The 20,996-nt window shown below is 45.1% G+C and overlaps 1 protein-coding gene across 2 annotated transcripts in view; it reads left to right on the top strand.

The window, feature by feature from the left end:
• LOC121009367 (fibronectin type-III domain-containing protein 3A-like) overlaps positions 1-20,996 on the top strand; it is a 103,572-nt gene that overhangs the window by 43,979 nt on the left and 38,597 nt on the right. Inside the window, exons 2-4 of one of the 2 annotated variants that reach the window (XM_040442434.1) lie at positions 3,399-3,536; positions 18,588-18,663; positions 19,691-19,767. In XM_040442434.1, coding sequence (XP_040298368.1) covers positions 3,426-3,536; positions 18,588-18,663; positions 19,691-19,767 — 264 coding nt within the window. In that variant the 5' untranslated portion in view covers positions 3,399-3,425. Of the gene's footprint in view, positions 1-3,398; positions 3,537-18,572; positions 18,664-19,690; positions 19,768-20,996 lie in introns of both variants that reach the window. The other variant, XM_040442432.1, reaches the window with a different exon arrangement.

The following is a 20,996-nucleotide window of genomic DNA, read 5'->3' as shown; positions in this document are numbered from 1 at the left end:
TGTGCATTGTGCCAGCTGTCCCCTGATAGAACAGTACTATCCTTGTCCGTTATGCTGACAATAATAGGACACGTTCTATGTTTGAACGTAAATATGGAAACGGAAGGCATACGGAGTACCTTCCGTTTTTTTTTTTTGCGGATCCATTGAAATTAATGGTTCCATATACAGTCCGTATATGGAATGCAAAAAACTAAATGGAAGAAAAAAACGTTTGTGTGTAAAGAGGCCTTAGGGTCTATTCACACGTCCGTGGTGTATTGTGGATCCGCAATACACCCGGTCGCCCCCCCCATAGAACTGCCTATTCTTGTCCACAATTGCGGACAAGAATAGGACATGTTCTATTTTTTTTGCGGACCCGCGTCCTGGAAGTTTGGGTCCGAAGCCCGGAAGTTCGGGGCCGCACTCCTGAAATGCGGATGCGGAGAGCACATGATGTGCTCTCGGCATCCCGTTCTGCCTCATTGAGAAGGAATGGGTCCGCACCCGTTCCCGATATTGCGGAACGGATGCGGACCCATTTGCGGATGTGTGAATGGACCCTTATCCTGTTTATTTCATTTTAAAGCCTGTTGAGCATTGGTCCTTTTCACTGCACTGTGTGTAGGTCTACCCCATACTAAGCAGGAGGTATACACCCTGTACAGAATTATTAGGCAAATGAGTATTTTGACCACATCATCCTCTTTATGCATGTTGTCTTACTCCAAGCTGTATAGGCTCGAAAGCCTACTACCAATTAAGCATATTAGGTGATGTGCATCTCTGTAATGAGAAGGGGTGTGGTCTAATGACATCAACACCCTATATCAGGTGTGCATAATTATTAGGCAACTTCCTTTCCTTTGGCAAAATGGGTCAAAAGAAAGACTTGACAGGCTCAGAAAAGTCAAAAATAGTGAGATATCTTGCAGAGGGATGCAGCACTCTTAAAATTGCAAAGCTTCTGAAGCGTGATCATCGAACAGTCAAGCGTTTCATTCAAAATAGTCAACAGGGTCGCAAGAAGCGTGTGGAAAAACCAAGGCGCAAAATAACTGCCCATGAACTGAGAAAAGTCAAGCGTGCAGCTGCCAATATGCCACTTGGCACCAGTTTGGCCATATTTCAGAGCTGCAACATCACTGGAGTGCCCAAAAGCACAAGGTGTGCAATACTCAGAGACATGGCCAAGGTAAGAAAGGCTGAAAGACGACCACCACTGAACAAGACACACAAGCTGAAACGTCAAGACTGGGCCAAGAAATATCTCAAGACTGATTTTTCTAAGGTTTTATGGACTGATGAAATGAGAGTGAGTCTTGATGGATGGGCCCGTGGCTGGATTGGTAAAGGGCAGAGAGCTCCAGTCCGACTCAGACGCCAGCAAGGTGGAGGTGGAGTACTGGTTTGGGCTGGTATCATCAAAGATGAGCTTGTGGGGCCTTTTCGGGTTGAGGATGGAGTCAAGCTCAACTCCCAGTCCTACTGCCAGTTTCTGGAAGACACCTTCTTCAAGCAGTGGTACAGGAAGAAGTCTGCATCCTTCAAGAAAAACATGATTTTCATGCAGGACAATGCTCCATCACACGCGTCCAAGTACTCCACAGCGTGGCTGGCAAGAAAGGGTATAAAAGAAGAAAATCTAATGACATGGCCTCCTTGTTCACCTGATCTGAACCCCATTGAGAACCTGTGGTCCATCATCAAATGTGAGATTTACAAGGAGGGAAAACAGTACACCTCTCTGAACAGTGTCTGGGAGGCTGTGGTTGCTGCTGCACGCAATGTTGATGGTGAACAGATCAAAACACTGACAGAATCCATGGATGGCAGGCTTTTGAGTGTCCTTGCAAAGAAAGGTGGCTATATTGGTCACTGATTTGTTTTTGTTTTGTTTTTGAATGTCAGAAATGTATATTTGTGAATGTTGAGATGTTATATTGGTTTCACTGGTAAAAATAAATAATTGAAATGGGTATATATTTGTTTTTTGTTAAGTTACCTAATAATTATGCACAGTAATAGTCACCTGCACACACAGATATCCCCCTAAAATAGCTAAAACTAAAAACAAACTAAAAACTACTTCCAAAAATATTCAGCTTTGATATTAATGAGTTTTTTGGGTTCATTGAGAACATGGTTGTTGTTCAATAATAAAATTAATCCTCAAAAATACAACTTGCCCAATAATTCTGCACTCCCTGTATGCTGGTCAATAAATGTCAGCTTTTATGAACCCTGGTGGTTGTGTGAATGGGAGGTTACTGGATAAGTGTAATGGATCTCACTGCGGAGCACAGTAGTCTTTTGTTTTATTCTTGTGGAAAAAAAAGATTCCAGATAAACGTAATATGGCATGACAAATTTCCTGTATCCTGTTATCTCATTCTTTATTTTTTTCACAAGAATGCTCAATGCCTTCAACTTGTGAATATTTCAGTTAATCTTCCTAGGGAGAGAATAATTTGAGTGTTGAGTACAGCGCTTGGCTATCTCCTGTAGTCCCTTAGACATGGAGCGGCTGAGAGCATGCCTGACCGGCTACTCAATTCATTTCTGGGGGCTTCATGGGGGTCCCAGTGGTAGAACCCAGCCGATCTAATAGTTATTCCTCTATCCTGTGGATAGGGGATAACTTAAAAGCTATGGACTCCTTTGGGGCTATTTTTTTTATTATTGCATTGTGCAGATTTTGAGCTAAAAAAAATAGAATTTTTTCAATTGGTCTTTATTGAAAACGTTCCGCCGCCTTTCTCTGTACAGCCTTGAAATTCTCTAGTAGCAGGCTGTGTATTTTTACTCTGTTCCGTCAGGCAGCTAGGCTGACGGCTCCTTATCTCTGAGCTCATAAACACTCATTATAGCTCAATTCTTATCTTGCTCATAAAAACTTGGCTTAAATATGTGTTTATGACCTTTTTTAGTAATTTAGAAATAAGGTTTATTTAGATGAAAGTGAGAGTACAGTTCACAGACAGAACAGAACTTTGTGACAGAACGGCTGAATATTTTTAATAAAGACCAGTCGGAAAAAAAAAAATTGTTTTTTTTTAGCCCAAAATGGGTGAAATGCAATCATAAAAGAATTGATCCCAAAGGTGTACATAGTCTTTAATATAACCGTAATACCCACTTAGAGGTTTTCAGTAATAATTACTTTTTATCTAATGACTGCAGACTGTCTCCCAAAACAGAAGATTCATGTTTTCGTACTCACCGCCGATCTGGTCCCCCTTTGGTTGGGGGGATGGGGGGGGGGGGTAAGGGTCAAAAACAATAAAATAAACTGTTGCCTGTTGACTCCTCCAGTGCCATTGCTGTCTGCCAGCCCTCCCTTCCCATCTACCTATATCACCGCTACAATATAGTGAATAAAAAGCTTAATTTTACTATGTTTTTTTTATGTGCAGGTGGTGGATGTGAACATCTGTCGATGAATGATCATTTCAGCCATGATGGCCGACCAGCCTCCTCCATTGGAAGCTACTCCCTTAATGAATGATGTTTCACTTGTACCTCACATGGTAAATGGCGACAGCACCCAACAGGTAAATCAGGGTTGTGACATTTTGTTAGCTTTTGGTGGGTTATTTCTCCTTTTAGATCGTACTCTAATGTATAGGAGGAGCCTGAACGTTCATTAATAGGTTTGCAGATGTTTGTGCCGTTATGGTAAAGGACATATTTTGTATGGTGATAGTTAAACGGGTTTTGCAAGAATGTCCTGTAAAGGAAGATTATTTACTTCCCGATGCCGGCTCCCCACTCCTTCTTCAGCCGTGCAATTCCCTGCTGGCCTCCCTCGCGTGAACATCCAGTTTGACATCACCACAGCCAATCACTGGCCATGGTGGCGACCAGATCCCTTTGCGCACAACCATTTGAGAAAGCGGTCATTGCCGCGGCTCGTGATTGGCTGCGGCGATTTCTCACCGGATGTCTACAAAGAGGAAACTCAGCTGGGAGGAGAAGGAGTGGAGAGCCACCACATCATTGGTCAGATGGCCAAGTACGCAGACAGATCTTTTGTACACGCCAACTATTGGTCAAATAATCTGTTGGTGTAATACAGCCCTTAGCGCAGTGGTCCTCAACTCCAGTCCTCAGGGCCCACCTACCAGTCATGTTTTCAGGATTTCCTTAGTATTGGGCAGTTGATATAATTAGTGTCCGTCCATCAGGATTTACCACAGGTATTTATTCTGTGGGATACTCCTAAATCCTGACCGGCAAGTGGGCCCTAAGGACTGGAGTTGGGGGACCCTGCCTTAGCACACAGATAGACAGTTAACCCTTTGTTACAGAACCGCTCAATATTTTTAATAAAGACTAATTGAAAAAATGATTTTTAGCCCAAAATGAGTAAAATCCAATCATTAAAAAAAATTGCCCCCAAAGGTGTACAAAGCCTTTAAAGAAAACCTATCACCGGGATTTTATGTATAGAGCTGAGGACATGGGTTGCTAGATGGCCGCTAGCACATCCGCAATACCCAGTCCCCATAGCTCTGTGTGCTTTTATTGTGTAAAAAAACGATTTGATACATAGCACACCGAGCTATGGGGACTGGGTATTGCGGATGTGCTAGCGGTCATCTAGCAACCCATGTCCTCAGCTCTATACACAAAATCCCGGTGACAGGTTCCCTTTAATATTTGAAAGCATCAGGGCTGATGATTTCTGAGCAAACGACTGTCCTTATAAAGTGATCTGTACCCATGCCGGGTTCATCACAACTGCTTGATATTTTGTATGTTGACAACCAGAAAAAGTTGCATTATCTCCAGAGGAGCGTTATTCTGGAAAGTAAAACTTTGCACGCTATGGTCCACCGTGTTAGGTGGCGCTATATTTCATACAATAGGTTTGGGCAAGTGACTTTGTGGAGCCAGACTTTTTGCCCGTTATCTATTGCTGACATCCCATGACTGCAGCAGCGATGGTGTGCGGTCATCTTCGTGTCCATGGTGCCATGTTGTGGTTTTTGTGAACAGAGGCTGGCTTAGCAAGGTGTGAAGGTTGAAGCTTGGCATTCTCCAAAGGGCAAATGTATTCGGCCTATGAGGGTCATTTATCAAACTGGTGTACAGTAGAACTGGCTTAGTTGCCCATAGCAACCAATCAGATTCCACCTTTCATTTTCAAAAATGAAAGGTGGAATCTGATTGGTCGCTATGGGCAACTAAGCCAGTTCTACTTTACACCAGTTTGGTAAATGACCCCTATATGTTTATACAGGTCGGCTACACTAAAGGGGTTTCCTAAAATTCCCAGAACCTCATGACCTGCAAATTATTGGTTAAAAAACATACACTTCGTTTCTCGCTCAGTTATATTTCCGGATAAACCGGCTGAGGTCGGCCCGGGGCTTATGAAGTGGTATTGCTTCCTTCCATTTGACTAATCAGTGGCACTTTGTTTTCTTCATAATCACTGAAGCTCAACCGTCCGCAGCTTTCACAAGTGCAACGTGGTTTCAGTTTAGAATTATTCTTAGAAATCCATCGTATGAGTGTGTACGACGGTGAGGAACTCAGCACAGGTGTCACAACACCTGCACCCTCCCCCTACGTATTATGGGGAGAGGTTAGGTGCAGCATCCAGGGGTGCACCCAATGTCCTGGCGCTGGGCGGCAGCCAGAGCTGAGCTTGAGCTGAGTGGTCTGGGGTCAGGTAGGGGCTCTGCTTTGGGGTGAAATATTAATATTGGACATGGTCTTACATTGAAGCGCCCCTTCGGTTTTAGGGTACGACCACATGGCGCGGTCGTGATGCGTTCATGCTGCACCTGAGGTTGCAAAAGACAGTTTGCAGAAATTGGTGTAGATGTGTTACACACTAGCGTTTGTGTTCCGGAGTTCTGTCACAGGGGCTCGATACCGGGAAAAAACAGTTTCAGGCCCCATTCACACGTCCGCAATTTCGTTCCGCATTATGCGGAACGGAATTGTGGACCCATTCATTTCTATGGGGCCGCACAATGTGCGGCCCGGCTCTGGAAATGCGGACTCGCACGTCCGGGTCCGCATTTCCGTTCCCGAAAAAAAATTAAATAGAACATGTCCTATTCTTGTCCGCAATTGCGGACAAGAATAGGCAAATTCTATTAGTGCCGGCGATGTGCGGTCCGCAAAATGCAGAACGCACATTGCCGTGTCTGTGTTTTGCGGATATGTGGATGTGCAAAACACGCTGCGGACGTGTGAATGGAGCCTTCTCCTAATGCATTCTAAATGGAGAGCAATCCGTTCAGGATGCATCAGTTCAGTCCCTCTTACGTTTTTTGGACGGAGAAAATACCGCAGCGTGCTGCAGTTTTATCTCCAGCCCAAAAAACTGATCACTTGCCGGATCCGGCATTAATTTACAATGAAGTGTATTAGTGCTGGATCCAGCATGCGCAGACCTTTAAAAATGCAAAAAGAAACTGCCTGCCGGAATCCTCCGCCGCGAGTGTGAAAGTACCCTTACGTGTAAAATAGAATCGGGAGCATTAAAGGGGTTGTTCATAATTAGAAACTAAAAAGTGTTTTTTTTTATCCAGAAAAAGCACCTCTCATGGGCAGCGACTAGAATTGCAACTCCTCCCCAATAGGACTGAACTTGCATCCCAAGTGTGGTGCTATATTATATTATATTATTATATGTCTCTTTCACAGAAGACAGCACTTTCCTTTCCTAGGTATGTTGTGCGCTGACATATCTGTACCTCCATAGGGATACATTTCTATATTCCTGATGGAACGTAGAGATTCCTGTACAAAAAACTCAATTAACCACCTCCGGACCGCTGTACGCACAGACGCGTCCTGGAGGTGGTTGATTCATTCCTCCTGGACGCGCCGGCGCGTCCTCTCGCGAGACGCGAGATTTCCTGTGAACGCGCGCACACAGGCGCGCGCGCTCACAGGAACGGAAGGTAAGAGAGTTGATCTCCAGCCTGCCAGCGGCGATCGTTCGCTGGCAGGCTGGAGATGTGTTTTTTTTAACCCCTAACAGGTATATTAGACGCTGTTTTGATAACAGCGTCTAATATACCTGCTACCTGGTCCTCTGGTGGTCCCCTTTGTTTGGATCGACCACCAGAGGACACAGGTAGCTCAGTAAAGTCCCACCAAGCACCACTACACTACACTACACCCCCCCCCCCCGTCACTTATTAACCCCTTATTAGCCCCTGATCACCCCATATAGACTCCCTGATCACCCCCCTGTCATTGATCACCCCCCTGTCATTGATTACCCCCCTGTAAAGCTCCATTCAGATGTCCGCATGATTTTTACGGATCCACTGATAGATGGATCGGATCCGCAAAACGCATCCGGACGTCTGAATGAAGCCTTACAGGGGCGTGATCAATGACTGTGGTTATCACCCCATATAGACTCCCTGATCACCCCCCCTGTCATTGATCAACCCCTGTAAAGCTCCATTCAGACGTCCGCATGATTTTTACGGATCCACTGATAGATGGATCGGATCCGCAAAACGCATCCGGACGTCTGAATGAAGCCTTACAGGGGCGTGATCAATGACTGTGGTGATCACCCCATATAGACTCCCTGATCACCCCCCTGTAAAGCTCCATTCAGATGTCCGCATGATTTTTACGGATGCACTGATAGATGGATCCGATCCGCAAAACGCATCCGGACGTCTGAATGAAGCCTTATAGGGGCATGATCAATGACTGTGGTGATCACCCCATATAGACTCCCTGATCACCCCCCTGTAAAGCTCCATTCAGATGTCCGCATGATTTTTACGGATGCACTGATAGATGGATCCGATCCGCAAAACGCATCCGGACGTCTGAATGAAGCCTTACAGGGGCATGATCAATGACTGTGGTGATCACCCCATATAGACTCCCTGATCACCCCCCTGTAAAGCTCCATTCAGATGTCCGCATGATTTTTACAGATGCACTGATAGATGGATCCGATCCGCAAAACGCATCCGGACGTCTGAATGAAGCCTTACAGGGGCATGATCAATGACTGTGGTGATCACCCCATATAGACTCCCTGATCACCCCCCTGTCATTGATTACCCCCCTGTAAAGCTCCATTCAGATGTCCGCATGATTTTTACGGATGCACTGATAGATGGATCGGATCCGCAAAACGCATCCGGACGTCTAAATGAAGCCTTACAGGGGCGTGATCAATGACTGTGGTGATCACCCCATATAGACTCCCTGATCACCCCCCTGTCATTGATTACCCCCCTGTAAAGCTCCATTCAGACATCCGCATGATTTTTACGGATCCACTGATAGATGGATCGGATCCGCAAAACGCATCCGGACGTCTGAATGAAGCCTTACAGGGGCATGATCAATGACTGTGGTGATCACCCCATATAGACTCCCTGATCACCCCCCTGTCATTGATTACCCCCCTGTCATTGATTACCCCCCTGTAAAGCTCCATTCAGACATCCGCATGATTTTTACGGATCCACTGATAGATGGATCGGATCCGCAAAACGCATCCGGACGTCTGAATGAAGCCTTACAGGGGCATGATCAATGACTGTGGTGATCACCCCATATAGACTCCCTGATCACCCCCCTGTCATTGATCAACCCCCCTGTCATTGATCAACCCCCCTGTCATTGATCACCCCCCTGTCATTGATCACCCCTCTGTAAGGCTCCATTCAGATATTTTTTTGGCCCAAGTTAGCGGAATTTATTTTTTTTTTTTCTTACAAAGTCTCATATTCCACTAACTTGTGTCAAAAAATAAAATCTCACATGAACTCACCATACCCCTCACGGAATCCAAATGCGTAAAATTTTTTAGACATTTATATTCCAGACTTCTTCTCACGCTTTAGGGCCCCTAGAATGCCAGGGCAGTATAAATACCCCACATGTGACCCCATTTCGGAAAGAAGACACCCCCAGGTATTCCGTGAGGGGCATATTGAGTCCATGAAAGATTGAAATTTTTGTCCCAAGTTAGCGGAACGGGAGACTTTGTGAGAAAAAAATTAAAAATATCAATTTCCGCTAACTTGTGCCAAAAAAAAAAAATTTCTATGAACTCGCCATGCCCCTCATTGAATACCTTGGGGTGTCTTCTTTCCAAAATGGGGTCACATGTGGGGTATTTATACTGCCCTGGCATTCTAGGGGCCCCAAAGCGTGAGAAGAAGTCTGGTATCCAAATGTCTAAAAATGCCCTCCTAAAAGGAATTTGGGCACCTTTGCGCATCTAGGCTGCAAAAAAGTGTCACACATCTGGTATCGCCGTACTCAGGAGAAGTTGGGGAATGTGTTTTGGGGTGTCATTTTACATATACCCATGCTGGGTGAGAGAAATATCTTGGTCAAATGCCAACTTTGTATAAAAAAATGGGAAAAGTTGTCTTTTGCCAAGATATTTCTCTCACCCAGCATGGGTATATGTAAAATGACACCCCAAAACACATTCCCCAACTTCTCCTGAATACGGCGATACCACATGTGTGACACTTTTTTGCAGCCTAGGTGGGCAAAGGGGCCCATATTCCAAAGAGCACCTTTAGGATTTCACAGGTCATTTACCTACTTACCACACATTAGGGCCCCTGGAAAATGCCAGGGCAGTATAACTACCCCACAAGTGACCCCATTTTGGAAAGAAGACCCCCCAAGGTATTCCGTGAGGGGCATGGCGAGTTCCTAGAATTTTTTATTTTTTGTCACAAGTTAGTGGAAAATGCTTATTTTTTTTTTTATTTTTTTTTTCATACAAAGTCTCATATTCCACTAACTTGTGACAAAAAATAAAAAGTTCCATGAACTCACTATGCCCATCAGCGAATACCTTGGGGTCTCTTCTTTCCAAAATGGGGTCACTTGTGGGGTAGTTATACTGCCCTGGCATTCTAGGGGCCCAAATGTGTGGTAAGGAGTTTGAAATCAAATTCTGTAAAAAATGACCTGTGAAATCCGAAAGGTGCTCTTTGGGATATGGGCCCCTTTGCCCACCTAGGCTGCAAAAAAGTGTCACACATCTGGTATCTCCGTAATCGGGAGAAGTTGGGGAATGTGTTTTGGGGTGTCATTTTACATATACCCATGCTGGGTGAGAGAAATATCTTGGCAAAAGACAACTTTTCCCATTTTTTTATACAAAGTTGGCATTTGACCAAGATATTTATCTCACCCAGCATGGGTATATGTAAAAAGACACCCCAAAACACATTCCTCAACTTCTCCTGAATACAGAGATACCAGATGTGTGACACTTTTTTGCAGCCTAGGTGGGCAAAGGGGCCCACATTCCAAAGAGCACCTTTCGGATTTCACAGGTCATTTACCTACTTACCACACATTTGGGCCCCTAGAATGCCAGGGCAGTATAACTACCCCACAAGTGACCCCATTTTGGAAAGAAGAGACCCCAAGGTATTCGCTGATGGGCATAGTGAGTTCATGGAAGTTTTTATTTTTTGTCACAAGTTTGTGGAATATGAGACTTTGTATGAAAAAAAAAAAAAAAAAAAAATCATCATTTTCCACTAACTTGTGACAAAAAATAAAAAATTCTAGGAACTCGCCATGCCCCTCACGGAATACCTTGGGGTGTCTTCTTTCCAAAATGGGGTCACTTGTGGGGTAGTTATACTGCCCTGGTATTCTAGGGGCCCAAATGTGTGGTAAGGAGTTTGAAATCAAATTCAGGAAAAAATGAGGAGTGAAATCCGAAAGGTGCTCTTTGGAATATGGGCCCCTTTGCCCACCTAGGCTGCAAAAAAGTGTCACACATCTGGTATCCCCGTACTCAGGAGAAGTTGAGGAATGTGTTTTGGGGTGTCTTTTTACATATACCCATGCTGGGTGAGATAAATATCTTGGTCAAATGACAACTTTGTATAAAAAAATGGGAAAAGTTGTCTTTTGCCAAGATATTTCTCTCACCCAGCATGGGTATATATAAAATGACACCCCAAAACACATTCCCCACCTTCTCCTGAGTACGGAGATACCAGATGTGTGACACTTTTTTGCAGCCTAGGTGGGCAAAGGGGCCCATATTCCAAAGAGCACCTTTCGGATTTCACAGGTAATTTTTTACAGAATTTGATTTCAAACTCCTTACCACACATTTGGGCCCCTAGAATGCCAGGGCAGTATAACTACCCCACAAGTGACCCCATTTTGGAAAGAAGAGACCCCAAGGTATTCGCTGATGGGCATAGTGAGTTCATAGAACTTTTTATTTTTTGTCACAAGTTAGTGGAATATGAGACTTTGTAAGAAAAAAAAATAAAAATAAATAAATCATAATTTTCCGCTAACTTGTGACAAAAAATAAAAAGTTCTATGAACTCACTATGCCCATCAGCGAATACCTTAGGGTGTGTACTTTCAGAAATGGGGTCATTTGTGGGGTGTTTGTACTGTCTGGGCATTGTAGAACCTCAGGAAACATGACAGGTGCTCAGAAAGTCAGAGCTGCTTCAAAAAGCGGAAATTCACATTTTTGTACCATAGTTTGTAAACGCTATAACTTTTACCCAAACCATTTTTTTTTTACCCAAACATTTTTTTTTTATCAAAGACATGTAGAACTATAAATTTAGAGCAAAATTTCTATATGGATGTCGTTTTTTTTGCAAAATTTTACAACTGAAAGTGAAAAATGTCATTTTTTTGCAAAAAAATCGTTAAATTTCGATTAATAACAAAAAAAGTAAAAATGTCAGCAGCAATGAAATACCACCAAATGAAAGCTCTATTAGTGAGAAGAAAAGGAGGTAAAATTCATTTGGGTGGTAAGTTGCATGACCGAGCAATAAACGGTGAAAGTAGTGTAGGTCAGAAGTGTAAAAAGTGGCCTGGTCTTTCAGGGTGTTTAAGCACTGGGGGCTGAGGTGGTTAATCAGCTCGTAAATGATACAACCCTCACATAGGCCAATTATTGGGTTTAGGTCTACAGGTTTCTAGTAACCTGGTGTCAGTTTTGCATACCTTTTTTAAAGGGGTATTCCCCACCGATCACAAGAACAGGTACTTCGTATCCCTCTGAGCTCCCCTGAAATGAACAGTGGTAGGTTGAAAGAGGCGAGACGCTGTACTCTGCTGTCTCGGGAACTGCCATAGAGCTGAATGGAGTGGCAGTGCGCATGGGCTCCTTTTGGCCTATGTTTTTCTTACGCATAGTTGCCAACAGTCCCGAATTTTCAGGGATGGTCCCTAATTTTCAGAGCCAGTCCTGGCAAATTTGGTCTGTTCCAGGCTGAAGCAGCACAGAGAAGTGGATGCACTTGGGAGTGTTTTGGGTTCCTCAGGGGTGGAGTTTAACTGCGCCAAATTTACCAATAAGAATGTTGGCATACAATTAGAGTTGTTGCGATACCAAATTTTTGATTCGGTTTCGATACCATGAAAAAGTATTGCGATACTCGATACCATTCGATACCACGCGAAAAAAATAAACAAAAAAAGCCACGTGCATTCCTCATTTTTAAAAATGGCGAATCGCGCAGTTTTTATTTTATTTTTTCTGTTCCGGCATTCACCACCTAGATTTTTTTTTTATATTTTAATAGTTTGGACTTTTCTGACGTGGCGATGTAATATGTTTATTTATATATTTTATATGTGCAATTGGGAAAAGGGGGGTGATTTATACTTCATATTTTAGTGTTTTTTTTTTTTTCACTTTTTATTTAATAACTATTTCCCCCCTTAGGGGCTAGAACCTGGGATCTTTCATCCCTTTTCCTATTCACCCTGATAGATCTCTATCAGGGTGAATAGGACTCCACACTGTCCCTGCTGCTCTGTGCTTTGTGCACACAGCATCAGGGATGTTACCATGGCAACCAGGGCTTCTGTAGCGTCCTGGCTGCCATGGTAACCGATCGGAGCCCCAGGCTTACACAGCTGGGGCTCCGATCAGAAGCTGCCACTGCACCACCAATGAGGGGGAGTGGAGAGGTCCCTGTGGCCACTGCCACCAATGATTTTAATACTGGAGGGTTGAGAGGGGCCGGCGCACTGTGCCACCAATGATTTTAATGGGATGGGGGGATTGAGGGGGGGGGGCACACTGCACCACCAATGATTTTACCCCTTTATACAGGAGGCGGGTACTAGCAGATCAGCGGCAGTTAACTGCCGCTGATCGCAGCTCCCTGTCAGGGGCAGGGTGCCGGCAATGCGATTCTGCTGCCGGCACCCGCCTCCTGTATGTGTTAAAGACTGACTACTGTATATGAGTCCAGACTTTCACTATTAGGCCACACAGAGCGGCGCCCAGCGATGTCTCAGCACTCACCATTTAGTCCTGGGCGCCGCTCCGTTCGCCCGCAGTGCCCCATTACTGTCTCCTCTCCTGCTCCACATGCTGCTGATTACTATCGGAGCGATGGGAGGAGACATCAGCTTCACTAGTGGGCGTTCCTTCTCCCTGGCTGTAGCGCTGTCCAATCGCAGCGCAGGGAAAAGGAACGCCCACTAGTGAAGCTGATGTCTCCTCCCATCGCTCCGATAGTAATCCTATCATTGGTGGCGCAGTGCGCCCGCCCCTCCTCCGCCCCTCTCTTCTCATTGCCGCCCCTCCTCCACCCCCTCTCTTCTCATTGCCGCCCCTCCTCCGCCCCTCTCTTCTCATTGCCGCCCCTCCTCCGCCCCTCTCTTCTCATTGCCGCCCCTCCTCCGCCCCTCTCTTCTCATTGGTGGCAGCGGCAGCAGCACAGGGGGAGGGAGGACAGCTTCCTTCTCCCCGTGCTGCTGAGAGAGAACATGAGCGCGCCGATAGCAGCGCGCTCATGTTCAGAGATACTAGACTGCGCAGAAGCGCAGCCCAGTATCGAAAAAACGGAAATCCCGGTATCGTATCGATACCGGGACAAAAGTATCGATTGGGTATCGAAATTTCGATACCCGCAACAACCCTACATACAATAGTATACTTTGGAGGTTTACATCAAGGTCAAGGAGACCTTCCAACCCGTCGCCACAATAACTGTTTTACCCCCTGTCCATCGTTGCGCTCAGTATTCCTTTAAGACGTCGACGTGTTCTGAGCCATAATGTGGAACTGCAGCTGAAGACTAAATAGCGCTTTTCTCACTGCTTGTATTGGCTTCGTCCTCCTTATTTTCCATGACTTCACGCCACTAATTACATGTGGGTAGTGGCAGCCAGGAACAATGCTATAAATCTCACAGTAACATTGCTTGAATTTATAGCTCGGCTCCGACTCTTTTGGTTCTTCCTCATCAAAATTTCTGAAAAAATAAAATAAAAACGGACGCGCTGATTGTACGAGCGAGCCTGAAGTGAATTTCCACGCAAATAAACTAGAATTGGCAGCTCGAATGGACAAATTGCTGCTTTGCAACTGTGAAACAGATGTTGTCTTGTTTTTAAAGCCTCCAAGTTGCGCAAGAATACAGCGGAAATAAGCTTCTAATTGTTTAGTGTGTCTCTGAGCTAGCCGCCAGTGACGGACAGGCCACGTTCACAATCCTGCAGCTGCTAGGAACGAGAAGTACGCTTTGTTTGGAAAGGATGAGTCTCTATTTTCTTCCACCGTGAATTTCCATCGCCAGGGCTGGAGCATTACCTTGTATTGCAGAATGCAACGATCATCCTGGAAGATGGCCTTCACAGCCAACCTCCACTTGTCTAGAAGGACCTGGGGCCTTCTTGCCCCCTGACTGTCCGAAAAGTCCCACTGTAATGAACTGCAGGTGCAGATAACCGCGCGTCCTCCCATCTGGCCCATGCGGTTGTTTACATGGACAGTAAAAAAAACACTGCATCCTTTTTAATTTTTTTTGCCTCTTCTGAGAAAGGGTGACGTTGGCGAGGAAAGCGGGTGGACCAGCAGGCCCATCAATCATTTTCTACACCTGCTTTGCCGTAGAAAATGACTTAAATCTACACCAGCAAGGGAGCTGGGGTAGATTTAACCAAGTCGCACGGCTGCCGGTAAAGCGCCTATCCTATACAGAGGCCGGCGTCTATATCGCTGGTCTTAGTAATGCGTAAATGCTTTTCACATTGACACACTTTTTGAGCTTTACTCAATGAGGGGTCGTGCTTTGGCAGGAAAGGGGTGCAGCTTAGGGTACTTTCACACTTGCGTTGTTTGATTCCGGCAGGCAGTTCCGTTGCCTGAACTGCCTGCCTGATCAGGCAAACTGTATGCAAACGCATGTAATTTTTCTGACTGATCAGGCATTTTTCAGACTGATCAGTCAGAAAAATGCCTGATCAGTCAGAAAAATGCATTGCAATACCGGATCCGTTTTTCCGGTGTCATCAGGCAAAACGGATCCGGTATTTTTTTCCCTCATTTTTAAAGGTCTGTTCATGCGCAGACCGGAAGGACGGATCCGACACTAATACATTCCTATGGAAAAAGTCCAAGTCTTCAGTTTTTTTCGCCGGAGATAAAGCCGCAGCATGCTACGGTTTTCTCTTTTGCCTGATCAGTCAAAATGACTGAACTGAAGACATCCTGATGCATCCTGAACGGATTACTCTCCATTCAGAATGCTTGGGGATATGCCTGATCAGTTCATTTCCTGTATAGAGCCCCCTAGGACGGAACTCTATGCCGGAAAAGAAAAACGCTAGTGTGAAAGTAGCCTTAGCAGGTAGCGCACCATATTTGCCATCCAGCATGAACCTCTGTGATAAATCTGGCATTTCATTACACTGCTTGGTCTGAATTTCCACGGGTTAAACATGATTAGTAAATCTCCCCCGTGCGGTATGCCTAATGCGGGGTGTTCTTTGATTTCCTGTGTACCACCCCATTGGTTCCAGATTTTTGTTTTACCCAGGCGCATAATGTTATTGGAATTCATTAATGCCGGATCCGGCCCTAAGTGTTTCGGAAAAACTGATCCGGTTTCCCGGTCTGAGCATGCGCAGACCTTTAAAAATGTGAAAAAAAATAAAATACCGGACCCGTTTTTCCAGATGACACCAGAGAGACTGATCCGGCATTGCAATGCATTTGTGAGATGGATCCCGGTTCTCCCTCGGCCAATGATGTCTGGTTAGAGAAGGATCGGGCAAAATGAATATTTTTGCCCGATCCTTTTGTTCTCCTGGGAGATAAGTGACCGCCAGATCTGTCTGGCTGCTTCTTTCTTCATTCTCCCCATAGAATACACTTACATTTGGCGGAGCCGAGTGTGTATGGGGAGGTGTGGAAAGATAGCGTTCCGGGGTACTGTAAATTGGTTTCCCCACCAAAGAAGTGATGACCTCTCTAGGAGACGTCACCATTTTCTGATCATTGGTGGTCTGACTGCCAGGTCTCCCAGGATTTCACTATATGGCTGCACTCCCAGGCCCCCTCTGTGCAGGCAACTGCAGCACAGCTCCATAGCCCCTACCCCTCTAAAAAGGTTGTGAACTCATTTACCATTAATGGGTACAGCGCTACAGTATCCAGCTCTGTCCACTACACAACGGATAGAGCGGTGTATTTCCAGCGCCTCCTCTAAAACAGCTGATCTCTGTGGGAATGCTGGACCCACAACGATCAGACATTGATGGCCTATCCTCAGGATAGACCATCAGTTGTCAGAGTGGACAACCCCTTTGACGCATCAGTCACTGCCTGACCGCATGCCTGGTCAGTCGTAGTCATGAGATGATGATTGGGACCACTGAGCGGATATATTTAGGCCTTTGTTCTGGAATTACTAATGGTCAGTGTCTGCTCGCCCCGTTATGTGTAGCACCTCTGATCATTCACTGTCTGAGTTATTTCTTATGTGATATTAAGCAACTTCTGTAACTGCTAAAAATAAAAAAAAATCTATTTTTCTTACTTCTATTTAAGCTTACAAAATGCACTTGTCATGATTGGGAAGGAATTACATGGGTCCCAGGAGCAGGAGGCTTCATCTCACCAGTGATAACTTTCCATGGATTGACTTTTGCTTGGCGTGGTTGTGCTGAGGTGTGGTATGATGGTGGGAATTTTTTTTTATTATCTTGAACTGACCCTCTGGACTGATATTATGGAGCAGCAGAAACGAGAGGTCTCTCTGTACAGTCACGGGTAGATACGTTGAGGCACAGGGTGGAGTGATGTCTGGTCAGCTTCTGGTTTACATTCTTTTAATAAAACTAGCAGACCATGATACCGCTGCTGGAGCTTATCCGTCACTTGGTCTTTTCTTTGATCTTTTAAATTATTTTCAATGATTGAGTTTTCTTGGCACTGCTCAAAGGTGTTACAGAAAGATCACTCACCAATATATCTAGGTCCTGGCACCTCACTTTTTGGATTTATTTTTATTTTTTTATTGAGTTTATGGAAGGTTTTTACTGTCTCGGAGTGGTCTCCATTTTGGTGGCTCCACCCTTAGGTCTGCTAAACATAGAACCTTTGTGGGTTGGCCATGGGTATAAAAACTTGTGAAGGAGATGCCTTTAATATGCAATAAAACTGAAAAGTAGGGTATTGTGATTCATATGGATTTCCTCTCTAGCAGCCATCCATAGATGATTTTGGTGCACCGTCCTAGCACACTAATGTCTCTTGCTAGCTCTTCTTCTGGGTAGAACTTAACAGAAAACTAAAGAGTCTGTCATAAGTTTTGACAAAAAACTGCTGACCGCACTAGGTAAAAGCTGGAGTGAGCAGGACGGTCATACCTTTTGTGGGGCTCTTATTATCAGAAGTAGGGAGAATATGAACTTTTATTCTGCCAGGTTCTGCTCCTGCAAGTGCCCTCTGCATTGAGCTGCTTTACTGCTCCTCCCCACTGCTCTGAGTGACAGCTGTAGCATCCAACCAGAAGACTGTTACAGCTGTCACTCAGCAGAGGGTAGGGGCTGGGAGCGGCCAATGAGAGAAGCTCCACCTCCTTGGCACTTGCAGCAGCAGATTCTGGCAGAATTAAACTTTATCTTCACACTCCTCCTGATGATAAATACTCGACAGTTATGTTTACACTCCTCTCCCTAGCCCCTACCTAGTGCTGTCAGTAGTTTTGCAAGCTCCGAACTGCTGACAGACTCGGAGTTAAACAGAAAACATGCCTATTTCACACCTGCTCATAGGTTGTGTGTGGTATTGCACCTGAGCCCCGCTGACCTTAAAGGGGTTGGCCGGTTTTGTTATATTGATGACCTGTGCTCATGATAGGCTATTAATATCGGATCTGCACGAGCCGACTGCCAGCACCTCTGCCGATCAGCCATATGAAGAAAACACAACGCTCATATGAATGCTGCTTTCACTTTACTATTTACATGCTCGCCATCGACATTGCAGCGGCGAGCAATTGTAATTACAGCTTTGCCGTCCTATTCCCTTCAATAGGAAGGAGCCGTCCTATTCAAGTGAGTGGGACGGCTGAGATGTAGTTGCCAGCAGTTGGACTCCCACCGATCTGATATTAGGCCGTCAATATAGCAAAAGCGTACAACTCCTTTAAATGGAACTGAGCTGCAATACTAGATGCAATCCATGGACAAGTGTGGCGCTGTTTCTGAAAGAAAAAAAAAAGCCATACATGTTCTTATAAACTCCTTATTTACCATATAGTGAAAGTAACCTGTATTACGGACACTGGTAAAACCTGAACTCTTCCAAACAGCCTCTGTATTTGCAGGTGATCGTGGTGCAAGTGAACCCCGGAGAGACCTTCACCATCCGCACAGAAGATGGCCACTTTCAGTGTATCCCAGGTAAGTGGAGTAGCTGCTCGTTCACACTCTCCATCCAGTCCTGGGGTTTTCCGTCTTGGGCACCAAGATGAATGAGAACTTGTGTATAGAGCGACCACAAGGCTTGATGTATCACAGCTTCCTGGAAGTGCAGGCTCCGTCATCAGCACTGCTGTTTATTATCGGATGCGGAGATGTATGGTGGGGTCACTTAACCACTGATGGTTTTCTACGAAAATCCATCATTAGAAAAAAAAAATCTTATTTTATAACGATAAATCGTCATTTTCTTGTCAGCGAGGAGAAGGGATTTCTAGCTGCAGTGCAGTGAATTTGCACTAAATTTGGGGCACTTGGGGTAAAATATCCACTTTCAGCTATTCACAGAGGACCTGTCCCCTCTCCAGACATGCCTTTTTTTTCTTAACTACTTGCATTCCCCATGTAATAACAATTATGGACTATCTATTGTTATGACTGTATATTGGGCCATTCCTCTATTATTCCTGCTAGAATGTATGATTGGATTACTAGCAGTTTGCACTGAAGGTCCAGATGGGTGTTACCAGTTGGCAGTGCTGATTGGATCACGTCAAATTCTGCAGGGACACACCCCCAACTGGTAACACCCATCTGGACCTTCAGTGCAAACTGCTAGTAATCCAATCATACATTCTAGCAGGAATAATAGAGGAATGGCCCAATATACAGTCATAACAATAGATAGTCCATAATTGTTATTACATGGGGAATGCAAGTAGTTAAGAAAAAAAAAGGCATGTCTGGAGAGGGGACAGGTCCTCTGTGAATAGGCCCTAATTGCAGACTGCTAGTAATTCATTTGTTAGATCTGGTAGGAATAATAGAGGAATGGCACAACATAAATTCATAGGAACAGATGTTCCAGAGTTATTACATGTGGGTGCAAGTAGTTGCTAAAACAGAGAAGTCGGGAGAAGTTATAGGTCCCCTTTAAAGTGGCTCCAGGGCACATCGTAACTTTACCGTAACTTTTTTCTTTTCATTTTCATTTTCTGCACTCGTATAGGTCCAGCCCATGTTCCCATGATGTCTCCAAATGGGTCCATGCCTCCTATCTTTGTGCCGCCTGGTTATGTGTCTCAGGTACCATTCATTCACTTTACTTATTTTTTAACGTTTTATGAAACTGTCTGCAAGAAAAACGTAACTGCTCATAGCAGCCAATCACAGTGCTGCTTTCATTTCATTTTCTGCTCTTGAACCGTAAAAGCTGGGCTGTGATTGGTTGCTATGGGCAACAAAGAGTTTGTCTTTTTTAAGAGATTTTTCTGCCCCGTTTTTTAATCTTGTAGTGACGTGCATGTCTCGTAAGGTTCATAAAAAGATGTATCGAGTTCAGTCTTTTTCTTACGTTGTTAGGTTCTCACCTCCCCTATTACGTCTTACTGTACATGGCAGGTATCAAGCCCTCTTAACCCCTTTCCACAACACAGTGGGGGTCATTTATCAAACTGGTGTAAAGTAGAACTGGCTTAGTTGCCCATAGCAACCAATCAGATTCCTCCTTTCATTTTCCACAGGAGCTCTTCAAAATGAAAGGTGGAATCTGATTGGTCGCTATGGGCAACTAAGCCAGTTCTACTTTACACCAGTTTGATAAATGACCCCCAGTGGCTCTCATTTACTAGTGTGAGTGCACCTAGATTTTGCGCCAAAATTGGCACAGTTTGGAGCATCTAGGTTTTGAGAGAATTTTATGCGGCGAAAAAGGAGGAGCATACTTCTAATATTGTAGTTGGTAAATTCGGGATAGGGAGCTTTGCCAAAACCAGGGCCATTTTCAGCCCTAGTCAGTCCGAATTTGCCAAGTCTGAAATCTAGGGACAATCACTGCAAATTAGCGGGCTGTTGGCCAATATGGGTGTGGCTTTGAAGGAAATGGGTGTGGCCTAAGATGCGCCTTTTGCCCCAAACTTGTGGCACAAATCTAGCTTGGGCTACTTTCACACTAGCAGCAGAAAGTTCCGGCGGGGGGAACGGCCTGCCGATCCGTGCTGCTGCTAGTGCACTGTGCCGCCGGAAGTCCGCTCAGGCCCCATTGACTATAATGGGGGGCGGGCCGGAGGTCAGGCCGCAGCAATGCGAACATGCCCAGAGGCGGCCGGAATAAAACTACGACAGCCACTGTACAATGAACGGCGCTGTGCTGGGAAGGCTGCCGGGGTCCCTGGAACAGCTGATCGGCTTTGGTGCTGGGACTCCGCTGGGGATAGCCCATCGTTATTTCCTGGATAACCCCTTTAAGCTTGCACATTGCCTAACAGCGGGAGTGCTGGAGATGGCCTAGAACTGTACTCTCCCATCTTCAGCAA

The sequence above is a fragment of the Bufo bufo genome, chromosome 8, assembly GCF_905171765.1.
Source record: "Bufo bufo chromosome 8, aBufBuf1.1, whole genome shotgun sequence".
In the NCBI taxonomy this organism is placed as follows: Eukaryota; Metazoa; Chordata; class Amphibia; order Anura; family Bufonidae; genus Bufo; species Bufo bufo.
Note: the sequence above shows the minus strand (reverse complement) of the source record. Positions and strands in the feature narration are given on the sequence as shown.